Here is a 26,527-nt window from a genome sequence, read left to right as displayed (position 1 = left end):
TCTGCCTGCCTCAGCCTCTCAGAGTGCTGGGATAACAGGCATGAGCCACCATGCCAGGCTGTTTCTCTAATTTCTTCAGGAAGGGTGTTTCAGTCAGTAGTATCTAGCGATAGAACATTTCTCCTTTCAAGTTCTTTCTTAAATCATCCATTGTTCTCTGACAAATCATAAAAAATTCCAAAGAAATCTTTTTTTTTTTCTTGAGACAGGGTCTCACTGTGTCGCCCAGGCTGAAGTGCAGTGGTGTGATCTCTGCTCACTGCAACCTCTGGTTCCCAGGCTCAAGCAATCCTCCCACCTCAGCTTCCCAAGTAGCTGGGACTACAGGTGCGCACCACCACGCCCAGCTAATTTTTGTATTTATTTATTTATTTTTTTTGTAGAGACAGGGTTTCTCCATGTTGGCCAGGCTAGTCTCAAACTCCTGACCTCAAGTGATCCACCTGCTTCAGCCTCCCAAAGTGCTGGGATTATAGGCATGAGCCTCCATGCCCGGCCAAGAAATCTGTCTTAATAAGTTTATTCTTCAAGAGGATCAGGGAACTTTAAAATCTAATTTAAATAACTACGCTGAAATGATTCCTTCCTCCTTCTGGGACTCCTGTGTCTTCATACTCTCCAGTTTCCCGCCTATCTCCCTGGTAGTTTTGGTCCTCTCCTGGCTCTCTTGACCCTAAAGGTTGGGGGAACTTCAGAACTTGCTCCTGGACACCCTTCTCTTTATATATGAATGCCATTTATATGCCAGTGATGGCTACACCTATTTTTAGCCCTGACCTCTCTTCAGAATTTCAGACTCACATATCCACTGCCTATCTGGTATCTTCATTTGTAGTAAGGAATCTCAACCTTACTACAAATCTTAGCATAAAAATAGAGCTCTTGTTTACCTGTCTCTATGCTGGTCAACGGCACCAACCAACCATTCACTCAATTACTCAAGCCAAAACTCTCTGGAGCCAATGAATGTTTTTCGTTATGAGATAAACATACTTCTAACACAGCCACATTACATTTCCACTTCTTCCATCCTTCTAAGCCATGTTTGATCTTATCTGGACCATTGTAACAGACTCCCGATGAATTTCCCTCTTCTCACTCTTTCTCTTCTACAATCAGTTCACTGTACAGCAGGCAGAGCAAATGAAATTATAAAATTTTCTGTATGAAACCATCCAAAGAAGGCAGGCATGGTGGTGCAGCCCTGTAGTCCCAGCTACTCAGGAAGTTAAGGTGGAAGGATCACTTGAGCCCAGGAGTCAGAGGCCATCCAGAGCAACACAGTGAGACCCCTATCTCTAAAAAAAAAAAAAAAAGCAAAACAAAAGAAAACAAAAAAACCCAAACAACCCCAACCAAAAAAACCCCTAACAACAACAACAACAAACATCCAAAGGCTTTCCACTATACACCCTGGTTTACAAAGCACTATACAGTTGTCCCTTGGTATCTGTGGGAGAATGGGTCCAGGATGTCCCAAGGATACTAAAACCCATGGATGCTCAAGTCCCTGGTATCAAATGGCATATTTGCATATAACCTATGCCTGACTTCCTGTATACTTCAAATCATCTCTAGATAACTTATAATACCTAATACAATGTTAATGCGATATAAACTGTTATACTGTATTATTTAGGGAATAATGATAAGGAAAAAAATTTGTAGATGTTCAGTACAGATACAGATGCAATAGTCTTTAAAAAATATTTTTGATCCATGATTGGTTGAATCCACTGATGCAAAATCCATGGATACAGAGGACCAATTGCCATCTGACCTCACTTGCCTCTCTAATTTTATCTTATACCATTTTTCCTACCCTTCACTATACTCCAGCCACACTAGCATTGTTTCTCAAAATAACCATTTCATTTTCTTCTAGGGTCTTTGGGCTAGTTGTTTCTTCTGTCTGGAATGCTCTTTCCACTGATTTTCACACATTAAGAGGATTCTGGCTGGGCATGGTGGCTCACGCCTGTAATCCCAGCACTTTGGGAGGCTGAGGCAGGCGTATCACAAGGTTAGGAGTTTGAGACCAGCCTGGTCAACATGGTGAAACTCCGTTTCTACTAAAAAAATACAAAAATTAGCCAGGCATGGTGGTGTGTGCCTGTAACCCTAGCTACTCGGGAGGCTGAGGCAGGAGAATTGCTTGAACCCGGGAGGCAGAGGTTGCAGTGAGCCGAGATCGCGCCACTGCACTCCAGCCTGGGAAACAGAGCAAGACTCCATCTCAAAAAAAAAAGCTTCTTGGCATTCCCATGCAACTTATATGTGACCTCATCTGCAAAACCTTTTACAAACATCATTTTTTCATTAGAAACATTTTCACAAAGTACCTACTACATGCCAACATTGTTCTATATACTGGGGGAAAAATACTCAATCTCATTAATAATCAGGGAAATGCACATTAAAACCATAATGAGAAATCTCTTCATAGTCACAGAATGGCTAAAATAAGAAAGATTGACAATTCCACATGTTGATGAGGATGTAGAACAGTAAGAACTTTCTTCACTGCTTATAGACAGTATAAACTGGCATAAATCACTTAAAGCAATGTTCTTAACAGACCAACTGGAAATAATCCAAATGTTCACCAACACAGTAGATGAATAAATCATGGTATATTTACACAAAGGAAAATTATACAGTGATGAAAATGAACAACCTACAGTTACATTTTAAAATGACAAAGTAAAATCTCACAAACAATGTTAAGCAAAAGAAGCAAGACACAAAAGAATACATACTGCAAGAAGTCATTTATATAAAGTTCAAAAAGTTAAACTACTGTATTAGAAGTCTGAGATCATGGTTACCCTTGAGTAGAAGGGAGAGAGTACGGGTTGAAAGAGTATGAACAGGGCTCTGGGGTCTATTTCTTGGACCTAGGTAGTACATACATGAGTGTGATCATTTTGTGATAATTTATTGAGCTGTAAACTTTTGACTTGGACACGTCTCTGTAGGCTATGCTGCTATACAAAACTTTTTTTTTCTTTTTTTTTTGAGACAGGGTCTCGCTTTGACACCCAGGCTGGAGCGCAGTGGTGTGATCATGGTTCACTGAAGCCTTGACCTCCCGGGTTCAAGTGATCCTCCCACCTCGGCCACTGGAGTAGCTGGGGCCACAGGTGCATGCCACCAGGCCTGGCTTTTATTATTATTTTTTTTTAATAGAGATGGGGTCTCCCTATATTGCTCGGGCTGGTCTCAAACTCCTGGGCTCAAGTGACCCTCCAACCTTGGTCTCCCAAAGTGCTGGGATTACAGGCATGAGCCATTGCACCCAGCCTACAAAAGCTTTTTTTTTTTTTTTTTTTTTTTTAAGCTTCTGTTCTTTATTTAACTTTCATGATTATGAAGCCATTCAAATGTTAAGGATAATAACCAGGGAACTCACACTAGGTCTCCTTTGTGAGGAAGCAATGGAGAACTTGTTATTTAATCTTGGTATCAGGAATAGATGTGGCTCTTCTAGCTAATTGGTCTGTTTTCATCATATAGACACTCTGAAATGTTTAAGTGACCAGGTTTTCTTTTGTGTTGGCTGCTAAAAGCCTTAGAGCCAAATCTGAGGCCCACTTATAGGAAAGAGATATTTTTATGGTAAGCATTTTTATAATGCTCTTATTCATGCTTCCATATTATATTTCTACAGTTTTTTTTCTTTCCTTTTTCTCCCAAAATTGTAGTTTATTATTTTGTAGCAGTTGCAAATTTCCTTAATTCTATCTGCAACAAGGAAGGGTATTAATAAATAAAAATGCTTTAAAGGGTTTTTTCTTTCTTTTCAAAAAGATGCAGTTTGGTTTCCACTCTTTAAATTTGCACAATCTAGCTTTTAATTTTAAGAGTAGAAAATTCTACTCTGTTGATTAATTTTCTTTTCATGTTTGTATAAGGTAAGACTGCTTTCTTAGGCCACACTTAAAAAACTGACATTAAAGTTAATCACGTGAGTTATTTTCTGGCAGTCCTGATGAGACTATCTATCTATCTATCTATCTATCTATCTATCTATCTATCTATCTATCTATCAGAGTCTCACTCTATTGCCTGGAATGCAGTGGCATGATCTCGGCTCACTGCAACCTCCGCCTCACAGGTTCAAGCGATTCTCCTGCCTCAGCCTCCCCAGTAGCTGGGGTTAAAGGCACACACCACCACGCCTGGCTAATTTTTGTATTTTTAGTAGAGATGGGGTTTCACCATGTTGGACGGGCTGGTCTCAAACTCCTGACCTCAAGTGATCTGCCTGCTTCAGCCTCCCAAAGTGCTGGGATTATAGGCGTGCGCCACCACACCCGGCCAGAATATCATTATTTTTAGTCAAAGCATATGACAGGGAAAATTAATGTTTGTTGACTGATTTTTACATTAGTTTTAGAAATAAAGCCAATCTACACGTAACTTTCTTGTTTCAGCAACATTAAAGCTTCCTTATCATGAGACATGAAAATTTTAAATGGGAGGTTGCTTTATTTTAATCACAATTTCCTTTGAGAACATCTTTTGAACATAAATAATTCCTGGGGTTCTCAAAAGAATAAAGATTTCTAGAACACACTTAATTGTAACTTGTTCTTTCACACTATGACTATCGATTTAAAAATATTATAATAGGCCAGGTGCAGTGGCTCATGCCTGTAATCCCAGCACTTTGGGAGGCCAAGACGGGCGGATCACAAGGTCAGGAGATCAGGACCATCCTGGCTAACACGGTGAAACCCCGTCTCTAATAAAAAAAATACAAAAAATTAGCCAGCCTAGTGGCGGGCGCCTGTAGTCCCAGCTACTCGGAAGGCTGAGGCAGAAGAATGGCATGAACCCAGGAGGCGGAGCTTGCAGTGAGCAGAGATCACGCCACTGCACTCCAGCCTGGCTGACAGAGCGAGACTCCGTCTAAAAAAAAAAAATTATAATAAATACACACAAATAGGTAAAGATTATATGTAAGATCCTGAATCCCTCAAATGTTATCATGGCTGAAAATTAATATTTACAGGAATGATCCCCCAAATTTCAAAACAAATTAAACTGAGCCACATCTAAGATTTACTGTTTTTGTTTATGTTTTGTTTCTTCTTCATTTAGAATTAACTCTTAGACTCACTACCTCCAGGAGGTATTACCCAAAACATACAGACTTTAACTGAAGGGTGTAATACCAGGAAAGGGTAATGTCTAAACTTTTTCCTTTGAGGTTTAAATTCATTCAGCGGTCAAAATTTCTCTTTCTTCTTCTTTTTAAACAAATGAAGGTTATACTACCCTCTCAAATCTCATCACTGTGAATAAACATTATTTTATAAATAATTCAAAATAAGAAATATGGTATTCCATTAGTGTTCAGCCAAATATTATCATTAAAATAGAAAATAATAAAGGATAAGAAAATTGACCTCGAGCCACATTAACATATCTCTCTAATCAAAACATATTAGTTTAAATACTTTAAATTACCCAGTACAGTACTTAGTAAAACTGAAAATTTTGTGAGTTGAATCTCACAGATTCAAGGTAGTGCCAGTTTAAAAAGCATTCAGATACTAAGAAATCTGTTAACTGATATTAGGCAAGTATCCTTTTTTGCAATCTCAGTAATACCACCATGAGGGGTAAAAGAAGACAACAGTAAAAAGACTTCCCTCTGCATGCAACGGTAAATACCACAAATCTATTCTATAGGTATAAGCAAAATTTTAGTTTAATTAAAGTAACTTTGACATCTATGCAAACTATCAAGAGTTTTTACACCACAATGAAAAAATAAAATATTTGCCATGAAAATATTAATTGATCATTCTAGGTCATGCTAATGAGGTTAAGGGAAATAAATCCCCAATATTAGAACAGAAGATCCTTGCTAAAAAGACAATTTTCAAAAATATTAATTATAACCAATAATTCACAGAAGATATTCAGCATGAAAGTGTCAGTCTTACAACCAGTAATAAAGTGTTGTTACAATACAGAGGAAGGAAGAAAGCAATATGTGAAGATCAAAATTTATCACTTACCTCATGATTCAGCTCTGCTATCTGATCTTTCAGTTCCCTAATATACTGGTTAGAATCAGACTTGTTAAGCTGTCCTTGAAGCTTTCCTTCTTCTTTCTGTTTTGTGGCAAAACAAAGCAAAAACAAGAGGCAATTTTTCACGGCATGTACTCAAATATTTCAAGGTATAGGAAAAGCATAGGCACACACCCTTTAATCACCTGAATTCTCAACAAATCCATTCTCAAACTACCTCTGACAAACAATTCATAGTGAACTATGCTTTTATTTATTTATTTAGAGACAGAGTTTCGCTCTTGTTGCCCAGGCTGGATGGAGTGCAACGGTGTCATCTCGGCTCACCGCAACCTCTGCCTCCCGGGTTCAAGTAATTCTCTTGCCTCAGCCTCTAGAGTAGCTGGGATTAACAGGCATGTGCCACCAAGCCTGGCTAATTTTGTATTTTTAGTAGAGACAGGGTTTCTCCATGTTGGTCAGGCTGGTCTCAAACTTCTGACCTCAGGTGTGATTATTTCTTTAAAAATGCTTAATAAAGGTTGTTTATAATAAATACAATTTATAAAATATATCTTTTGAAGGAGTCTCAGAAATCAGTAATTGAATGGATCTACTGATGAAAAAATTACCCTAGAATTTCAAAGTAATTTATCTAGTTATTTTGAGAGCAGATGATTCTCTATTCATACCGTAAGGGATTCAATACTTAGTCAAGAAGATGGCAAGCTTCCCATATTCTTTCATTCTTGGGAATCTGCTTTTTGCTTGGGGAACAGAAAAGAGGGGAAAAAAAAGAAACAGTTGTCCAAATCACTCTAAAAAGGGGAGGACAACTTTGAGTCTCATCTGGTTAATTAGCTCTCGATGTGGACTGGAAGTCCTAGATATGGCTGATTAAAAGCTGCTTCTGATCCTAAGAGTTTGTTTCAGGTGAGCATTGGGACTATTTTCTGGGGATATAGATTGGTAAAGAGAGGCACTTTTTCTTATACCACCTGAAAACAAACATAAATTATCTTTCAGATAAAGATTTTTTTTTTTTTTTTTGAGATGGACTCTCGCTGTCACCCGGGCTGGAGTGCAATGGCGCGATTTCGGCTCATTGCAACCTCTGCCTCCTGGGTTCAAGCAATTCTCCTGCCTCAGTCTCCTGAGTAGCTGGGATTACAGGCACCCAGCACTGCGCCTGGCTAATTTTTGTATTTTTAGTAGAGACGGGGTTTCGCCATGTTGGCCAGGCTGGTTTCGAACTCCTGACCTCAGGTGATCCGCCCACCTCGGCCTTCCAAAGTGTTGAGATTACAGCATGAGCCACCGTGCCCGGCCTAGATAAAGAACTTATTAAACAGTGAAACTAGAATTGTTTTTGATGTCTCCAGATTATTTATAATTAGGAAGCCATGTGTTGATGCTTAAAATGTTAAGCAGCTCTGATCCGGAGCCATCTACTGAAACTACTGAGTAACTCCTGATACCAAAAGAGTATGGGCTTACTTTTAACAGTTGCCAATCACCCAGTTTCCTTCCATGGAGACAACCACTGTTAACAGTTTTTTGGTGTAGTCTTTCCGTGATATTTTACACATATATAATCAAACACACATGAATACATGCACACGTTTATCCATACTATAGACACTATGTATGCTACTTTGTACTTTGCTATTATCTCTCAATAATACAACTTGAAGATCATTCAATATCAGTACATATGGGGCAGAAAGATACACATTCTGACTTTAGAGAGCTTTGAAATTCCTGTAAAAGTTACCTTAGTGATATCCAAGTATTTACAGGTTTTTTTAAAAGCAGGTTTAAAACGTGTCTTACAATTACCTTGAGAGAAATGGGTTGCTGTGAAAAGCATTTGTCAATGTGGAGATTCCTCCTATCTTTAAAATCGCAGTCAGAAGGGACCTTGAACATCCCCTGACTTAGTCCTCTGACTGAAGTCAACTCTACCCTCCAACTTCATCCTACATACTGTATACTAACATCGTTGCCAGGAAGTACCAAATAGAACTGTTCTAGCAACAGGCCGGGCGCGGTGGCTCATGCCTGTAATCCCAGCACTTCAGGAGGCGGAGGCAGGTGGATCACCTGAGGTCAGGAATTCGAGACTAGCCTGGCCAACATGGTGAAACCCTGTCTCTACTAAAAATACAAACGCTTAGCCGGGTGTGGTAGCGTGTGCCTGTAATCCCAGCTACTCAGGAGGCTGAGGCAGGAAAATCGCTTGAACCTGGGAGGCGGAGGTTGCAGTGAGCTGAGATTGCGCCACTGCATTCCAGCTCGGGCAAAAAAAAAAAAAAAAAAGGAATGTTCTAGTGACAGAGTGGGTAGCACTCCTATAGAGTCAAGCATCTTTCCAACAAGACTGCTGTTCTGTGTTAACTGTCCTTCCTACCCAAATTGCATCTCTAACTACCCTTAGTTTGTTCAACTCCTTTCATCAACTTATTCCTATAAACTCCCTGTTTTTTGTTTGTTTTGCTTTGTTCTCTTTCTTTTGACAATCTGTCTTAAAAACCTTTTACTAGAATATGGCCTGCTGAAGTGGTTTAGTGTAATTAATATTTGCATAGATATAAAAGCCCAACTACAGCTTCTATAGATTTAAAAATTTTTTCTTATGCAGTCATGTTCCACATAATGATGTTTTGGTCAATGATGGAATGAATACATGATGATGGTCCCATAAGATTATAATAAGAAATTCGTAATGCCTAGTGACATTGTAGTTGTACAATGTCATAGTAAAACACATTACTCGTGTTTGTGGTGGTGCTGGTGTAAAGAAATCTACTGTGCTGCCAGTTGTATAAATGTATGGCATATACAATTATGCACAGTGGATAATAATTGACAATAATAAATGACTATGTTAGATTTATGTATTTAACATACTATACTTAATATTATTTTAGTGTATTCTTTTTACTTATACAAGAAAAATTAACTGTAAGCTTCAGCCTGGTCCTACAAGAGATATTCCAGGAGAAAGCACTGTTCTCATAGGAGATGACAGCTCCCTGTGTAATACTATTGCCCCTGAAGATCTTCCAGTGGGACAAGATGTAGAGGTAGAAGACAGTGATCCTGATGATCCTGACCCTATGTAAGCAGAGAATAATCTGTGTGTGCCTGCTTTTTTTTTTTTTTTTTGAGGCAGAGTGCCCCTTTGTCCAGGCTGGAGTGCAATGGCACAATCTCGGCTCACTGCAACCTCCACCTCCCAAGTTCAAGCGATTCTCGTGCCTCAGCCTCCTGAGTAGCTGGGACTACAGATGCACGCCACCATGCCTAGCTAATTTTTGTATTTTTATTAGAGACAGGGTTTCACCACATTGGCCAGTCTGGTCTCGAACTCCTGGCCTCAAGTGATCCGCCCACCCGCCTTGGCCTCCCAAAGTGCAGGGATTACAGGCGTGAGCCACCGCACTCGGCCATGTGCCTAAGTTTTTAATAAAAAAGCTTGAAGAGTTAAAAAAATGGCTTATAGAATAAAGACATAGAGAAAGAAGATATTTTTGTACAGCCATACAATATATTTAAACTAAGTATTATTACAACAGTCAAAAAGTTATAAAAATTAAGTTTATAAAGTGAAAAAGTTACACTAAGCTAAGGTTAATTTATTATTGAAGGAAGAAAAAGTAAGAAAATAAATTTATAGTATAGATTAACTGTACTGTGTTTATAAAGTCTACAGTAGTGTGCAGTAATGTCATAGGCCATTCACTCACTGACTCACCCAAAGCAACTTTCAGTCCTGCAAGCTCCATTCATGGTACCATGCTCTATACAGGTGTACCATTTTAAATCTTTTATATCATATTTTTACTGTACCTCTTCTATGTTTAGATACACAACATCTGACCATTGTGTTACAACTGCCTACGGTATTCAGTAGAGTAACATGTTGTATAGGTTTGTAGCGTAGGAGAAATAGGCTATACCATATAGCCTAGGTGAGTAGTAGGCTATACCATCTGGGTTTGTGTGAGCACACTCTATGATTCACACACTGATGACATTGCCTAAGGATGAATTTCTCAGAACATATTCTAGTTAAGCAATGCATAACTGCATATTTACACATACTAATATCAGATACAGTTATCTAAGCCAAAACTGTCTTATTTAACAATTACTATATTCCAAATATGGTAGGCTTCTAAAATATATACAAAATACACCTTATGCTTTTTAGCCACAAGCCCATATTTAGGAAAAATATATATTATTCTTTTGAAAATTTGGTTAGAAATATTAGTTTGACCCAACTGCCAGAGAAAAGGCTGAACTAACAGAATAACTAACAGAGATACTAAGTCAGAGTCCTAATCAAATAATCTCTGAGGCCTTCCCTGTTTTCTCATTTACATGGAACAATAAAGTCTCTTTATTATTTAAACCAGTTTAAATATAAATTTCTGGCTGGGCGTAGTGGCTTATGACTGTATTCCTAGCACTTTCAGAGGCCAAGGTGGGAAGACTGCTTGAACCCAGGAGTTCAAAACCAGCCTGGGCAACATAGCAAGACCCTGTCTCTAAAAAAACATTAAAAAAAATTAGCTGGGCATGGTGATGGGCACCTGTGGTCCCAGCTACCAGGGAGGGTAAGGCGGGAGGATTGCTTGAGTCTGTGAGGTTGAGGCTGCAGTGAGTTGTGTTCACGTCACTGCACTCTAGCCTGGGAGACAGAGCGAAAGCCTGTCTTAAAAAAAGGAAAAAAGAAAAAGAAAAAAATACAGATTTTTGCCACTTGCAACCAAAATAATAATAGCTATTATATATTGAACAGTTATAACACTTATGAGCCCTTCTCATTTGAGATTCCCAAAGGATTAAGCCCTAACGTCTAAAGCATCATTGTATGTGTATGATTTCATGCCTGTGCATCCAGAGTACTACCATGTACCATCCTTGGAAGAACTGAGAAAATACAGTTGACCCATAACATGGCTTTGAACTGTGCAGGTCCACAAATATGTGGACTTTCGTCTGCCTCTGCCACCCTGAGACAGCAAGACAACCCCTTCTCTTCCTCCTCCTCAGCTTAATCAATGCGAAGATAAGAATGAAGACTGTTGCCATGATCCACTTCCATTTAATGAATAATATATTTTCTCTTCCTTATGATTTTCTTAATAACATTTTCTTTTTTCTAGCTTATTTTAAGAATACAGTCTATAATGCATGTAACATACTAAATGTGTTCATCAACTGTTTATGTTATCAATAAGGCTTCTAGTCAAAAGTGAGCTCTTAGTAGTTAAGTTTTGGGGGAGTCAAAAGTTATACATAGATTTTCCACTGTGCAGGGATCAGCACTCATAATCCCTGTGTTGTTCAGGGGTCAATGTAGTTTACTCAAACCATTTTCTGTAGAGTTTAATTCTCTTGTGGAGCTCTGGTGGAGAAATACTGGCACTTATAATGTGCCAGGAGTTTTCTAAGCTGCTTATGTGTAATCATCACAATGATCCTGTGTGACAGGTAATATTATTATTCCTACTTCACAGATGAGGAAACATAAATGAAAGATTGAGTGAATTGGTTGCCTAAGAGTCATACAGATGGTCAATACATTTTTCACCTTAATTTATAGCATTCTGAACATGAGAAACAATTAAGCAGATAGAGATTTATGCAAAGAATCAAGCAAATTTGCTTTCTTGGATTTGTTACAAAAGTCTATGCATTTACTTTAATATTTATTTTAGCCTCTGATAATTTAAATGGGAACTACAATATATAAAGAATTGAAGATGAAATGCTACAGCTACTTGTATTAATGGCCCTAAGCTAATCACTCATATTAAACACACAAGCTGTCCAATACCATTTACATGTGCTTATGTCTGCCTCTTATTTTTAGTTACCCATTTTTAAAATGAAATACTCTGGGCCAGGAGCGGTGGCTCATGCCTAAAATCCCAGCACTTTGGGAGGCCGAGGCAGGCGGATCACAAGGTCAAGAGATCGAGACCATCCTGGCCAACATGGTGAAACCCCTTCTCTACTAAAAATACAAAAACTAGCCAGGCATGGTGGCGGGTGCCTGTAATCCCAGCTACTCAGGAGGTTGAGGCAGGAGAATCGCTTGAACCCGGGAGGTGGAGGTTGCAGTGAGCCGAGATCACGCCACTGCACTCCAGCCTGGCGACAGAGGGGGACTCCATCTCAAAAAAAAAAAAATAAATATTTCAAAGGCACAGAATAAGAACAAAAGAGTAATATAAGAAAGATAAACTCACCATTAAAATTCAGTCTGTTTCATAACTATCTCAACCTAAGATTTTCCTTGGCTCTGGACTTACTCCATTCTCAGTTCTGTCTGTATACCCTCAAAGTGGAAAAGGATGACATCAAACAGAGAATAAGAGAGTGAGTGAAACAGGAAGAATGTAGAAATAAGGGGGAAAAAAAACCACGAGGAAGAATGCTCATTCATATAAAAGAAACAAAATCATTATTCTCATAGGAGGTATTCTCCAAATCCCATATGTGACATAAGAAGTGTCTGAGTAAGCATGTCAGTAAACTGATATACTTCCAAGGGGGACTAATTTGATAAGAATCATTCATTTGGATACATATGCTCAGCTATCCTTTTAGGTGTTTTTTTTTTTTTTTGGTGGGAGCGGGGGCAGGGGGGGCCTAATTTTGGTATGAAGTCATACTCACTCCCTTGGTTGGTTAGATGAAAAGTGAAATCCACTACTAGGAAGAAACCCGTCTGGATGAGATAGAAAGGTTAGATGTTTGCAATATGGAATCCAATTTGGAGAAAAGTATCTTCGAATCTGGTCCTTAATAAAGGTAAAGTTCTTGAGGATTTTGGACATCTCATAGCAATAATATGTGGGATAATATAACATTTTCAGGGCAAATAAGATGACAAAGGCCAAGGTAAACCCTAACATTGTAAGAGAGAAGTTCAAGAATGCAGAAAGACTTTAGGTTTGAAAGGCTGTAGAATGACTAGTAACAATAATTAACACCAATTCTTTCCTCCAGAGAAACTTGCAATGAAAAAAAATTCTGGTAAAACAAAAATCATTAAAGTTGTTATACAAAAGCTACCAAGTGACTCCAAAGATGTTTTTCCAAAGGTGAGTCTTAGTAGGGTTTAGCTAAAAACTTTGTAATAGCACTTTGATTTCTTTGGAGGAAAGATGGCATTTGATGAAAAACAGGGAAGCTAAGAAATTTTACAACAAAAATATGGATAAAACAGGGAAGCTAAGAAACTTTACGATAAAACAGATGGAATATTTTTAACTTTAAAAGTGTTTCTTGAACTTCTATTCACTGTGGAAAAAAGACAGAATTTCAAAAAGGAAAACTATATTTTCTATTAAATCCAATTATATAGTTGTCTTATTTAGATTTAAATAAAATTTAATAAAGCTTAATGTTGGGTTTCTTCCGCAAAACTTTTACAAACAAAAAGTTGGACTATGATGACCATTAAGTCATTGTATCTGTGGTGAGGCACACATACATAAACACACGCACACACACTCAGAAAACAAACAACTTTTAAGGCACACTAGATAAACTGAGGAAAGAGAAAGGGTGATTAAGCAGCTCCAGGCTATGGCAGTAACCCCTGGACAAGAAAATTACTATCTCAGCTTATTTGTCACACATTAGTGGCACACCAGTGTGACAGACCAGTTAGAAAGCTCTGAATGGGATATTGTGATTCAACAGTCTGCCTTAAGGAAATATAGCTGACATTCCAAAAACAGAAGTAAAAAGTGAGATGTCCTAAATGCTACTTAATAAATTAAAATGTATCAATAACCATTTATCAAAAGTCTGTGATTTTTATATTCTACATTTTATGCTCTCATTTAAACTTGTTAATTCAAAGCCTTTTAGGATCCTCTTTAAAAGTTAAAACAGGGTAACTATATTTACAATACCAAAAGACATAGCAATGAACTACTATATTCTAAGTGGGTATCAATTTAATTTTAGTTCTGGGACAGTTCATTCAATTATCTAATGTTTAAGATTTTTTTCCTAAGTATTTTTATAACTTTCTATTTTCAAACAGTGTCCACATGGTTGTTTCTGATAAGCAGGTGGGAAAATGTCAACTACACTAATAAATTTACCAGAAACCTGCATTTTCTTGAGGTTTTCTTTTGGTCTAGCTGATAACAACAGATTGCCAGTTAACTGGTTTCCTAAGTAAAACTAATTAGGTAAGTAACAAACTTAAAGGAAAAGAGGCCCAACATATCAACAATTTTGGTATTCTGTACTTTCACTGAAGAGACCTTAAATACATACCTTTTGTCATATACCACAAATGAAACTTTCTAAAGAGGGCATAACATAACATGTGTAAAAGGTGTAAATGCATATTTCACTCTTGGCTCTATCTTTGAATAATTCTCTCAGAAACTACCATTACAATGTCCATACTAATCTGATTCATATTAAGGCCTTAAGCCAAGACAGCTTTGTATGTATGAGGTTCTTAATCAAATGGTCATCAATAACTCAGTTAATGATATGCATATTTAAGTGTTTAGGGGTAAAGTATAACAAAGTAACTTTGAAGTGCATTAAAAAAATAAGATCCCTACAATGGAAGATGAATAGCTGATAAGGCAACAGAAAAAGCAAATATATCAAAATATTAATAGAGTGCAGATAGTGGGTTTATAGGTGTTCACTGTACAATTCTTTCAAGTTCTATGTTTGAAATTTTTCACAGTAAAATACTGGGAGGAAAAGTTATTGATGAAAAACAATTCATCCCCTCTTTCCTCCCATCATCTGCTAAAAAGTAAACACTGGTCTACACTGCACTTCATTTACATACATGAAAAGATATAAGTCCCCCAAAGATTACTTTAGAGTAGGCTCAGTTAGTTTATCCCTTTAATATTTTACAGTAGGTTTTGTGGTTGTTACTTCAAGATCTATTTGCTCTCCTCCATTATGTAGTGGTGATAGGATTGGAATGATCCCACCCTAACTCCATGGGTAGGATCTGACTGGTCAAGTCTAAACCAAACAGGATAACCATATCTGTTTTGTACAGTGATGGGTTCAGGGGGTGTTCAAATAGTGTGACTCATAACTTTTGCTGGTAATTATAGAGTACAGCTTCTTATTCTGGACACTATGATACATGAATATAAAGCTCATCTGTTAGCCATTTTAATATAATGAGGAAAACCTCCTGAGGATAGAAATGACAAAAACAGCAGAGCCTTCAGAATCATGATTAGTTGCAAGTTGGAGCCCAAATCAAACTTTTCCTGAAGCATATTCTACTTCTAGACTTTTTAGCTATATAAGCCAATAAATCCCCTTTATTACTTAAGCCAGTTTGAACTGGATATTCTATTATCTGCAATAAAAACATACTACCTAATAAATATTTTTTAAATGGCTAAGGAAATGAATATAGTAATATGAACAACATACCCTAGAAAATATTTAAAACAGTGATCCCCAAAGATAATTAGAGAAGTATCACTTTAGGAGTTTTACAAATATACAGATTAAGGAAACTCATCCCGACCTCCTAATTCTAAATATCTAGGAACAGGACTTGAAAATCAGTGTATTTTGAAAGCTACACAAAGAGTGATTCTAACACAGCCAGTGACCTACATTTGAAGTGTACCGGTTTGAACAACCTTTGAAAATTAAATATTTTTTAAAACATAAATTCAAAATTCTATGTATATGCTAATAATAAATGCTTTTATCCTATTTCCTAAGGATCTCAAATATTATTTTATAAGTTTAATCTCATTAGTATAGGTTTACATATAACAAAGAGATAAATATTTCCTTTAACTACCCCCACCATGGTAAATGTGGACATGACCAAGGCTCACACACTTATTTACAAATAGTCTCCACATTTCTAGAGTGAATGTATCTAAAAACAAAAATAGAGGAAAACTGTCAAGGGTCCTTAAATTAATTTCTTTCAATTCTGCTATCAGTTTCACTTCACATTATTTCCATGTTAGTTTTCAGCTGGTCAGTTCCCTGTCTACAGAGGTTGGTTCAATTTTGAACTCAAATCCCTTTCTTGGTTAACCCAGCTCCCAAGCAGAAAATATTATTTCAAAGTTTAGTAACATATGATGAGGAACTAAATAAAATATTTAGGATCTGAGAAAATTCCACATATATGACTCCCATCACTGAAAACTAAGATAATCATTCTAAGGAACAAAGAAAACCCAACATTTGGGGACGAGCAAAATAATTCTTTTAGCACTCAAAAGCGTTGTATCTGTAAAGAGAAATGGCAATAAATATGGAAACAATGAATCTTATTTTCTAACCTATATATTATATAGGTAATAGTAAAAAAAGCTATGTTTTCTAATATAACACATAAGAGTGTGTAGAAGAATATTGTACTAGGAGCAGTAATTCTGGTGTTCGATTACCTGGATTGTTTGTTAATGACCTACGCACACACATTCACTTGTTTTATCCCTGCAATCATGGAGAGCTGTAATTAGAGAAAGGATGAAGACAAGATGGAATGTGCCCAGGATGTATCACATATTCTGTTTGTTGAAAAATCAATAAATGCTGCAATCCACAGGAAAATAAAAAGTGAATATGTATTTGTGCAAAGTATATATGGCCACAGTAGAAAGTGGGCATTTTATTCAGAGGTGTCTTCACCTGTATCAGCTGCACTACAACCTACCACTTAAAAAGCTGAACAATTAAATGTGATGGTGCAGCAACCTAGGAGATTGAAGAGAAAATGAGATAGGTTTTCTCTACAGTTCTAAGCAGCATGGTTTTAACATGTTACAGTGCAGCAAAACTGAGACAAATAGAATGTCAAGTTGCTTTGAGCAAGTGTTTGGGATAAAGGTGGGGTTTAGTAGTGTATAATACTGAAAAACACTGGGGAGGTAAGAGAAAGAAAAGACGTGGATCTCAAGTATGTTTAAATCCATACATTTAGTCAGGCTCATTTTTAAAGAGAAGTTGTAAAGGGGATCCTTAAGAGTCCATTCTTGTTTTTTAATGTTTTTTTTTGTTTTTCTATAAACAGAGTGGGGGAACATTTTAAAACATTTAATAAACTGTTTATAAATAAATCTATACATAATTTATAAGGTCCTAAAAATGAATTTTTAAAAAATCTTTGTTTTTAACGTTGGTTATAACTTACCCTATCTTGGAAACTTTCTTAGGTAGGAAGACAGCAGATTTTAAAAGCTGTGTTTCAAGCCATAGGTTTTTAAATACACTACACAATTGGACAGGTTGCTTACAAGTTGTGATTTTATTTTTTGAGCATTTAATCAGTTAACACTTAGCGTATCAGATGCATAACTGAAGTAGTAGAAAGTGCCCCAGACTAGGAGGCAAATACAAAAACATCGAGTCTATTATTTTACATCTTACAAAATTTTCCCCTAGTTTAGTTTTCAAAATTTTCAAATCTATAGAAGAGCAGAAATAATAGTACAATGACACCCATATACCCTTCGGCTATATTCACCAATTACCATTTTGCTACATGGGCTTTCGTTCTTTTGCTCTCTATGTGTATATATGTGTGCACACACACAGATTTTTTTCCTGAACCATTGGAATGTAAATTGCAGGTGTCATGACATTTTACTACCGTATATTTCAGCATGCATCCTCTAAGAATAAGGAACTGCCCTATGTAACCAAATGTCATCATAACACTTAAATTTACAGTAAGTCCACAATATCACTGAACAGATAGTTCTTATTCAAATTTCCCCAAAATGACCCAAAATATTTTATAACTGCCCATAATCAAACCAAGGTTCATGGTTACATTTGGTTATTATATCCCTTTAGCCTCTTTTAATCTACAAGAGTCTCTGTGCCTTTTTTTTTTTTTTTTTTTTTGAGACAGAGTCTCACCCTGTTGCATAGTCTAGAGTGCAGTGGCATTATCCTGGTTCACTGCAATCTCTGCTTCCTAGGTTCAAGCGATTCTCATGCCTCCCGAGTAGCTGGAAGTACAGGCATGCACCAGCACACTTGGTTAATTTTTGTATTTTTAGTAGAGACAGGGTTTCACCATGTTGGCCAGGCTGGTCTCAAACTCCTGACCTCAAGTGATCCACCCACTTCAGCCTCCCAAAATGCTGGGATTACAGGCATAATCCCAGCCACCTTGTCTGACCTTATGCATTTTTAGAATTTTTATGATATTGTTAATTTTTTTGAAGAATCCATCTGTAGATTGTATATTATCTAAGCTGAAACAGAAACATTTTCCATTCCAACATTATTCCAAATAAAATACTGTTTTTATTCCTTTTTCCCAAACCAAATAAGCAGCAGAGTAAACTAATACAATGCATATTTAAGGGTTGGGTAAATCAAAGGAGTAAGTATAGAACACATGGGCACTAAAACTTAAATATCTGAAGTGAAGGACTCAGAAAACATAGGAACAGTGCTAAAAGACAGTGGTAAATATGTATGACATGTATTCTACCTTAGAGTCATATGTATGATATTATGTATACATGTCACACACATATGTATGTCATGTGTACATATGTATATTAGTTAACATACATATTTTGTATATGTACATTAAAAGTTAAACATAATATTGGCAGTCACAATTTTTACATTTTTTTGCCTTATGTTAAACAAGTATTGGTAGTTATAATTTTTAAATTTTTTGCCTCTTATAAAGAGACTAACCTATAGATTTAACCTTTCAGTGCTATGAAGTCCAAAGAATTTTCTCCATATTTAACATGACTTTATTTTTAAATTTTTACTAAAATATAAGTAAAATTACTAAGAAGAATATTGACAAAATTTATCAAGAGAGATAGCTAACGGGGTAGAGAATAAAGGTCAAATACAAAATACTGGTAGGCAAGTAACTGAATAATTTTTAGAGCAGCATTCCTACTAGAATGTCTGGTACAGAAGTGGCTTTTGAATGGCTGATTTTTACATACAAATTTACCTGTAGTTTAAGACATCTGACAGACTGCTAGCCCACCTATCCTGGTTCCTAGTTCTGTCTATATCGCTGGGCAAATACAAAAGTGATATGTATTCTCCCAGTTAAAAACAAGAATCTGAGCCCTTTGACACAACTCTTAATGGCTGAGCCTCTTGTCAATCTTACATTTTCATTGTCATCTTTGGTAGTTCAATGATAACCACTGGAATATTCATTGGAATAACATGGGGAGCATTTAAAACTTGTCAGAAACCTGGAATTCCCTTTGTAGTTTTGGGGCTAGGATTTCCAGTAATGTCCAAAGCATGAAAATAAGTGCTGAGTGCCACAAAAGGACATGAAAAAAACCTTGTAAGATACTTAAGACTTCAGAATATATTGAGAAAATGGCATTATCTCTATAACAGGGTGAGGGAACTCTAGGCCATACTCTTGCCAAGTCCAAATCAGCCTCTATACATGTTAGTCTACCAGTTCAGCAGAAGGGCCCCAATATAATTCCCTTTAAGGAACAAAGGCTTCCCCTTTCACCCCATGAAGCTTCTCCTGTTCTGTCAGGCATAGGCAGACTAAGGCTTGCTCATCTTCCCCAGGATCCTGCCCATTTCTCCTCCGCCCTTAATTTTCACTCCAGAATATGCTGGTCTGATTTGAAATATAAATTAAGGAATTAGCTCACACCACTTGTAGGGACTGGCAGCCTGGAAGTTTTTGTGCGGCTTGCCGGCAGGGCAGAAGTCCAGGAAATCCAGGTCAGACTTGACGCTGCAGGGTAGAATCAGTAGGGCGGGCCAGCAGGCTGTCTCGAGGAAAGCTGGTTAGTGAATGCTTCATAAGTTTTCATCTGAACCAAAACTGGTTCCTAAGATGCCTTCTTCAAACTGTTGGGATCACTTTAAATACACAACAAAGCCTTTCACAGCCTGTTCTATCATTTGTCTCTTTGCAAAAAATATTCTATAGAGTAGGTGGATGACTTTAAATTCTGGGAAAAGCATAGGGTTAGTCACAAAGAAACCTCTAAGAAAGGGAGGATCTGCCATAAAAGGAAAGCATCAAATATCCACTCATTAAGCTTCATCTTGCTCATGAGACATTGCTCACACAGCTGGAAAATTCTGTAGCTGAAGAAAATGTGATTCATCTTCTAGACAGATATTTTAATATCTTCATATTCCATGGCATGGGGATTATCTCAGTGAAAGTTTTATACCCATTTTTGCTTTCTGGCTTTGTTGTTGTTGTTTTTGTTTGTTTTGGATACCATAAACTCTAAACAGATGCTTTTGTTTACTGCAAGGTAGCTTTTGTCTTTTCCCTGTAAGGAAAGGAGCTACGGTGCTATATTTCATTTACTAGTGATAAACACTGTCATGCTAGATTAAGTTAAGATTCTGACAAGTCTTTTGGGTGGTGGTGCACTGCATACCATGACTTTTAAAGAATTAGTTTGAAAAGCCCTTTCTGGATCCATGTGAACGCTATTTCATCTTTTTGTCATTCTACTAATCCACATTGTTATTTCTCTAGATGCTCTTCTCCCAGCTTGATGACTATTATGGTCTAGAACTACTACCTCCATATGGTAGATTCTTGTCACCATTTCTTTCTTTTAGCAAAACTAAAGTGTGGAGAAATCTGGAATGTAAAAGTAATACTAAATCCTCTTTTTTTTGGCATGGCCTCTTTACCTGTGTGTGTCCTCACAGGTGGCTTGAACTGAACATAGCCTGGGCCTGGCCCCAAAAGCACTAGAGATTAAAAATGGACGGCCGGGCACCTGTAATCTCAGCACTCTGGGAGGCTGAGGCGGGCAGCTTACGAGGTCAGGAGATCGAGACCATCCTGGCTAACACGGTAAAACCCCGTCTCTACTAAACAAAATACAAAAAATTAGCTGGGCGTGGTGGCGGGTGCCTGTAGTCCCAGCTACTGGGGAGGCTGAGGCAGGAGAATGGCGTGAACCCGGGAGGCAGAGCTTCCAGTAAGCTGAGATCGCGCCACTGTACTCCAGCCTGGGAGACAGAGCAAGACTCTGTCTTAAAAAAAAAAGAAAGAAAAGAAAATGGATTCAGTGGTTAAGTAACTTATCAAGGACCACATGACTAGCCAGGAAAAAGCAAGGAGTAGAAGCCAGGTTTCACTCTTAGTCCCATACTCTTTATATCATTATAAATGGCTCCAATATAAACCATGGTTTTGTTTGTTTGTTTTTAAATAGAGACCGAGTCTTGCTACATTGCCCAGGTCGGTCTCAAACTTCTGGGCGCAAGTCATCCTCCTGCCTCAGTCTCGCAAAGTGCTGGTATTACAGGTGTGAGTCATCACACCCAGCCTAAACCTAAAATCATGATTTTGATTTGAGACAGATCATAGTAGGATATGTGCTAGAATTGTTTTTCTAAAAATGCAGTACTTATTTTATGTTATTCATGTATCTTTTCTTGAGCCCTCTGTAAAGAGTGATATCAAGTCAAAGTTGGGAAGGAGAGTTGCCAAGTTTCTCGTGTATCTTCTGTAGCATTGGATGATCAGATGGCTCCTATATATTCATCTTATTAATAAACCATTCCCTTCCCTAGTCTGTTTGAATGGCCCATGAAGAGTTTATTTTGCCAAAAAATATTTAAATCAACTGATTAGACTATTAGTGTATTCAAATTTAATGAGAGCCAATGGAAGGAGGCCAGTGTGGAAAACCAGATTATAATTACTTATGAATCCCTTCTCATATGAAGTCAAGGGAGACCAAGGTACAAAAAATAAAACAAAGATAAATCAAAGACAGCCTATATAAAAATATCAATGGTATTTTACACATTTCAGGGAAATAATATACTATAAAATTAATTTCCTTTTTCAGAAATTTTAATGTGATGGTTTGGTTTTACTGTGACTAATACAGTTATTAATAGTTATTTTTCCCCTCTGTATACATTTCTCCATTACTATATATTACTTTTAGCTCATAAATGGGCGTTCACCTTTTGTATAGAAAGATCTAAATGTTTGAGGGGAAAAAACTAGAAAAAATAGTTTTAACTAAAAAACAAAAGAAAGATATGAGCTCTCAAACTCCTGGGTTCAAGTGATCCACCCGTCTTGGCCTCTCAAAGTGCTGAGATTACAAGTGTGAGACCCCGTGCCCAACCTAAATTACCTAAATTATTTAAACGGTTGCTTGTGATTAATAAACAACGTAGAAATGTATTATAGTTTGTACTATCTATTTTACAAATGATAATACTGAATCTTCAAGCTTCTCTTTAACCTTTCATTGTGAATAAACAATGACTCAGGGAGAAGGAACATTTAGAAGAATAATCATATATGTATTATTAAAGTAGAAATGATGAAACCTTCAGAATGACATGTATTTTTGTTGGAATTTTGTATCTATCATTATCGCTATATACTTATCTGATCAAGCTAAAGAAAACCCATGAGGCTAGTGCTTGAACAAGAATGGCATTTAAAACTAATTTATATGTAAACATTTTTTTCAGCAAAATTCTAGAAGTTTGTCCATTTTAGAGTCATTCTTTCCTGTTTAGTCCAAAAATCAAATTCCACCCAGCAAGCACTGCTATTCCAATAATGTTGTAATCTTTTGCAATTGTCTGCTAGTGATCCTGATATTGCATTCATAACAACCAAAAATAAAAGAATATTTAATTAACACTAGGCATTCTAAAAGCTTCAAAGCTTAAGTAATAAATTTTAAAAACCAATCAATGATAGTTAAAGTAAGGGGTTCTCAATTTTACATATTTTGTTAAGCTTTATTGTACAGACTAAAATTTTGGTTTTGTAGGCTCAGTATTACTAAGTTGCTTATTGTATTTAGTAGTTTCTTGTATCACCTCTTGTAAGTATCCAATTTGTTCATCACCAAAGTCATTAGGTTCTTCTTCTGAGAGGGAGGTGCCAAAACATGCTTTTTCAGTTGAATTTTGTGTTTTCTTTATCTTGTTTGCCATAACATTGCTGCATACACCTTCCATTCCTGCAAATACGCTGAGCCTTGTCAGAACCAACAGTCTTATGTCTCCTAAATTAGTCCTTCATGCACTGGTTGCCCAGGGCTTTGATGTCTGGGGGCAGAACCAGGTGCAGCTGCAAGATATGTCTATACAAGGCCTGGACACAGCACTCTGTGGGTGGACTACCAGCCACTCTTGTTCAAAGGGCTATCTTATCTTTCAATCTGTTAATTTTATTGAATTAATGTTAAGTTGTTTTACAGTGTGAAGCAATTGTAATTCCTCTTATCCTTGAATTACCTTTCTTCTTGGTTGGGATTTTTGGTTTTGTGAATGGTATTTCTTTCTGCTAAACAATAATAAATAATAAATAATATAAACAAAATTGTTGTCTATTTCATCATGTTCATGGCTATGTGATTGTCCACATATTCCAAGTACTCTAATGATATGGGTGACACTAACTATCTCTCCATGATATTTGAGATCTATTTCCTTTGCCTTCCAAGCTCAAGCTTGTTCTCACTTTTCTATAGTCTCAGGAAAATGCACAATGAAAGAAAAAAACCTAGCTAAACAAGGGCTCTTGTTACTCTTCTGAGATTTTGTTAAATATCTTGTACTACCTAGTTGGGGGAATATATCACAAAACCTGAGTTTTAGGATTCAGATCATTTCCCATATTCAGTGTGTTGCCCTAGGGCCTTCACTTAAGAGTGAGGTGTCACTTTTCTGACCTCTTTCACTTGGTTATCCTTTGCAGAAGTTTCTACCACTCCTCAGTCAGAAAATTACATACTCATTTTCCTTCTCTCCACATGTGAGATATAAATGAATTCTCTTGGGATTTTGCTGACTTACACAGCCTGGAAATGGGATAGATAGTCAAGATTAGAAGCCAAGCCCTGGCAGGCCTCTCTGCTCTACCACTGTCTGCTTCTTTTGTTAGCTGTCACTTTTTAAAGTTTACTGCATTAGGTTATGTTCCTTTTCCTCTCAGGTTTATTGGGCAAGTTTTTGCTTAAAAAAAAAATAAACTATTACTATTTTGTTAGATAGTTGGGGTAGGTAATTCTGGGAGTTTCAAGCCATCTTTGGTGCAACATTTATTTAAATAAAGGAATCTTTACACAGAAAGTACTTACAACCTGCTACCTGCTCTTATGGCATAGAAGGTCAATACATGACTATTTTCTCCCTCCTAAAATTCATTCAGCAACTATTTGTCGAGCACCTGTGATATGCCAGGCACTAGGCATACAGCAGTAAATAAGACAAACAAGGTTCTAATGTAGTCATGACTCGCTTAACAATGGGGATACATTCTGAGAAATGTGTTGTTAGGGGATTTCATCGTTGTGTGAACACCGTATGGTGTATTTACACAAACTTAAATGGTAGTGCCTACTATACATTTAGACTATACAATATAGCCTACTGTTCCTGGGCTACAAATATGTACAGCATGTTACCGTATGGAATACTATAGGCAACTGTAACACAGTGGTTAAGTATTTGTGTGTCTAAATATCTAAACATAGAAAAGGTACAGAAAACATACTGTCTTACAATCTTATGGGACCCAGATGATATATGTGGTCCATCGTTGACTGAAACATCACGGGATGTGAGAGTTAATTTTTAAAGTAAAAATAATGTCAGGCACTGACAAGAGCCATAAAGAATATAAGACATGACAATGAGACACAGTAACAATGTGAGGGGCCTACTTTACAAAGGTGATCAGGCAGTGACTTATATCTAGGCTGAGATTTAAATGATGAGAAGGTATCAGTCATGGGAAGATCAGGGAGCACAGAATTTCAATCATAAAAAAGAACACAAGCAAAAGCCTTAATGTAGGAATGAAAGAGCTTGATTCAAGAAACAAAAAGGAGGTGAGTAGTTGCTAGAACTAACTGGTGAAGGAGAATGCCATTTAAAATGGGTCAGAGAAATGGGAGGAGCCAGACAACACTCAGGGACTTTAAGGCCAGAAAAAAAGGTGGCCCTTTTGCTTCGTAGCCCAAGTTTCCTTTGTTACTTTTTCCCTATAATTATTTGGAAGTTCTAGTTCTTATTTCCTTTCTAGCAACAGTTACTTTAAATATCATTTAAATATACATAAGATATTATAATGATAATCATATAAATTCAGAAAGAATAAAAAGTGAACTCATATCCTCTACTCTTTTGCACCAAGCCCTTTACTATCTCCTGAAGGAATATTTCAACAGTTTTGATGGGATCACTGCAGCCAATTTCAATGCATTTAAGTACATATGCATGTAACATATATACATATTAACATGCACATGTACTTAATATATATAAATACAATACATATACTCACATATGCTTTTTAATACATACAAATGGGAATATATATTCTGCTTATAATTTGCCTTTTTCACTTAGTATGTCTTGTAGATCTTTATTCTTTCTGAAAGATGCAGAATATTCCAGAGGATAAATATACTATAGTGTAACCATTCTCCTACTGATGGGTAGTTACTAATTTTTCTAAAGATTAAAAATAACATTGGGGTCAGGCGTGGTGGCTCATGCCTGTAATCCCAGCACTCTGGGAGGCTGAGGTGGGTGGATCACTTGAGGTCAGAAGTTTGAGACCAGCCTGGCCAACATGGTGAAACTCCATCTCTACTAAAAATACAAAAAATCAGCCGGGCATGGTGGCACGTGCCTGTAATCCCAGCTACTTGAGAGGCTGAGGCAGGAGAATCGCTTGAACCTGGGAGGCGGAGGTTGCGGTAAGCCGAGATCGCGCTACTGAGCTCCAGCCTGGGCGACAGAGTGAGGCTCTGTCTCAAAAAAAAACAAAAAAAAAAAATTAGATTTTTCATCCACCTTAATCAGTTACATAAAGAATACAAAGAAATCTAAAATAGAAAGAAAAAATAAGACTAGGAATAAAATTTTTAAAAAGATGGCTTATTTAAATTTGCAATTATTTTCTAACATTGTACTGGCCAATGGTATTAGAAGTATAGGCTACTGAAAGTACCAATGCCTTCTCTCTCTCTCTCTCTCTTTTTTTTTACATTCTTTCCAGATATCTAATATAACAAACTGAAACTTATAATTAGTTATTAAATTTTCACATATTAACTTTAGGATAGGAAAACACTACTTAATATATTTTAACATTTTATTCCTGGCTATTAACATTTACAACACGGGTTACAAATAGATATCATACCCCTAAAGGAAGTAACAGAAACAATTAGTAATCTCTCTGTGTTCTTTTTCATAGAGATTTCAAAATAAATCTAAGGTTATGCATAGGATGTGGGTTTTTCTCCGGGAGTAGTATTACAGAAGGTTTGTGGTATTAGAAGGGTCATGACACAATGCAAGTTGCTTAGTCTCAAACACAAGTGTAAAGCTTTCATTTTAAGAATATTTTATATTATACCCACAGATGAAAAATCTAACAAAAAGAGAGACTGTGGTACATAAAGACATATTCAAGCGCTCTCTCTTTCGTAAAAAAATCA

General features: G+C 36.8%; 1 protein-coding gene across 11 annotated transcripts in view; it reads right to left on the bottom strand.

Annotated features, from left to right (window-relative positions):
- The window catches only part of EVI5 (ecotropic viral integration site 5), a 284,357-nt gene that overhangs the window by 48,814 nt on the left and 209,016 nt on the right, over positions 1 to 26,527 (bottom strand). For all 11 annotated transcript variants that reach the window (XM_063664744.1, XM_063664783.1, XM_054476264.1 and 8 more), the window contains one exon: positions 6,033 to 6,128. In XM_063664744.1, coding sequence (XP_063520814.1) covers positions 6,033 to 6,128 — 96 coding nt within the window. The remainder of the gene's footprint in view (positions 1 to 6,032; positions 6,129 to 26,527) is intronic.

This window comes from Pongo pygmaeus, chromosome 1, assembly GCF_028885625.2.
Source record: "Pongo pygmaeus isolate AG05252 chromosome 1, NHGRI_mPonPyg2-v2.0_pri, whole genome shotgun sequence".
Classification (NCBI taxonomy): Eukaryota; Metazoa; Chordata; class Mammalia; order Primates; family Hominidae; genus Pongo; species Pongo pygmaeus.
The sequence above is the reverse complement of the archived record's forward strand: the minus strand, read 5'-3'. Positions and strand labels throughout refer to the sequence as shown.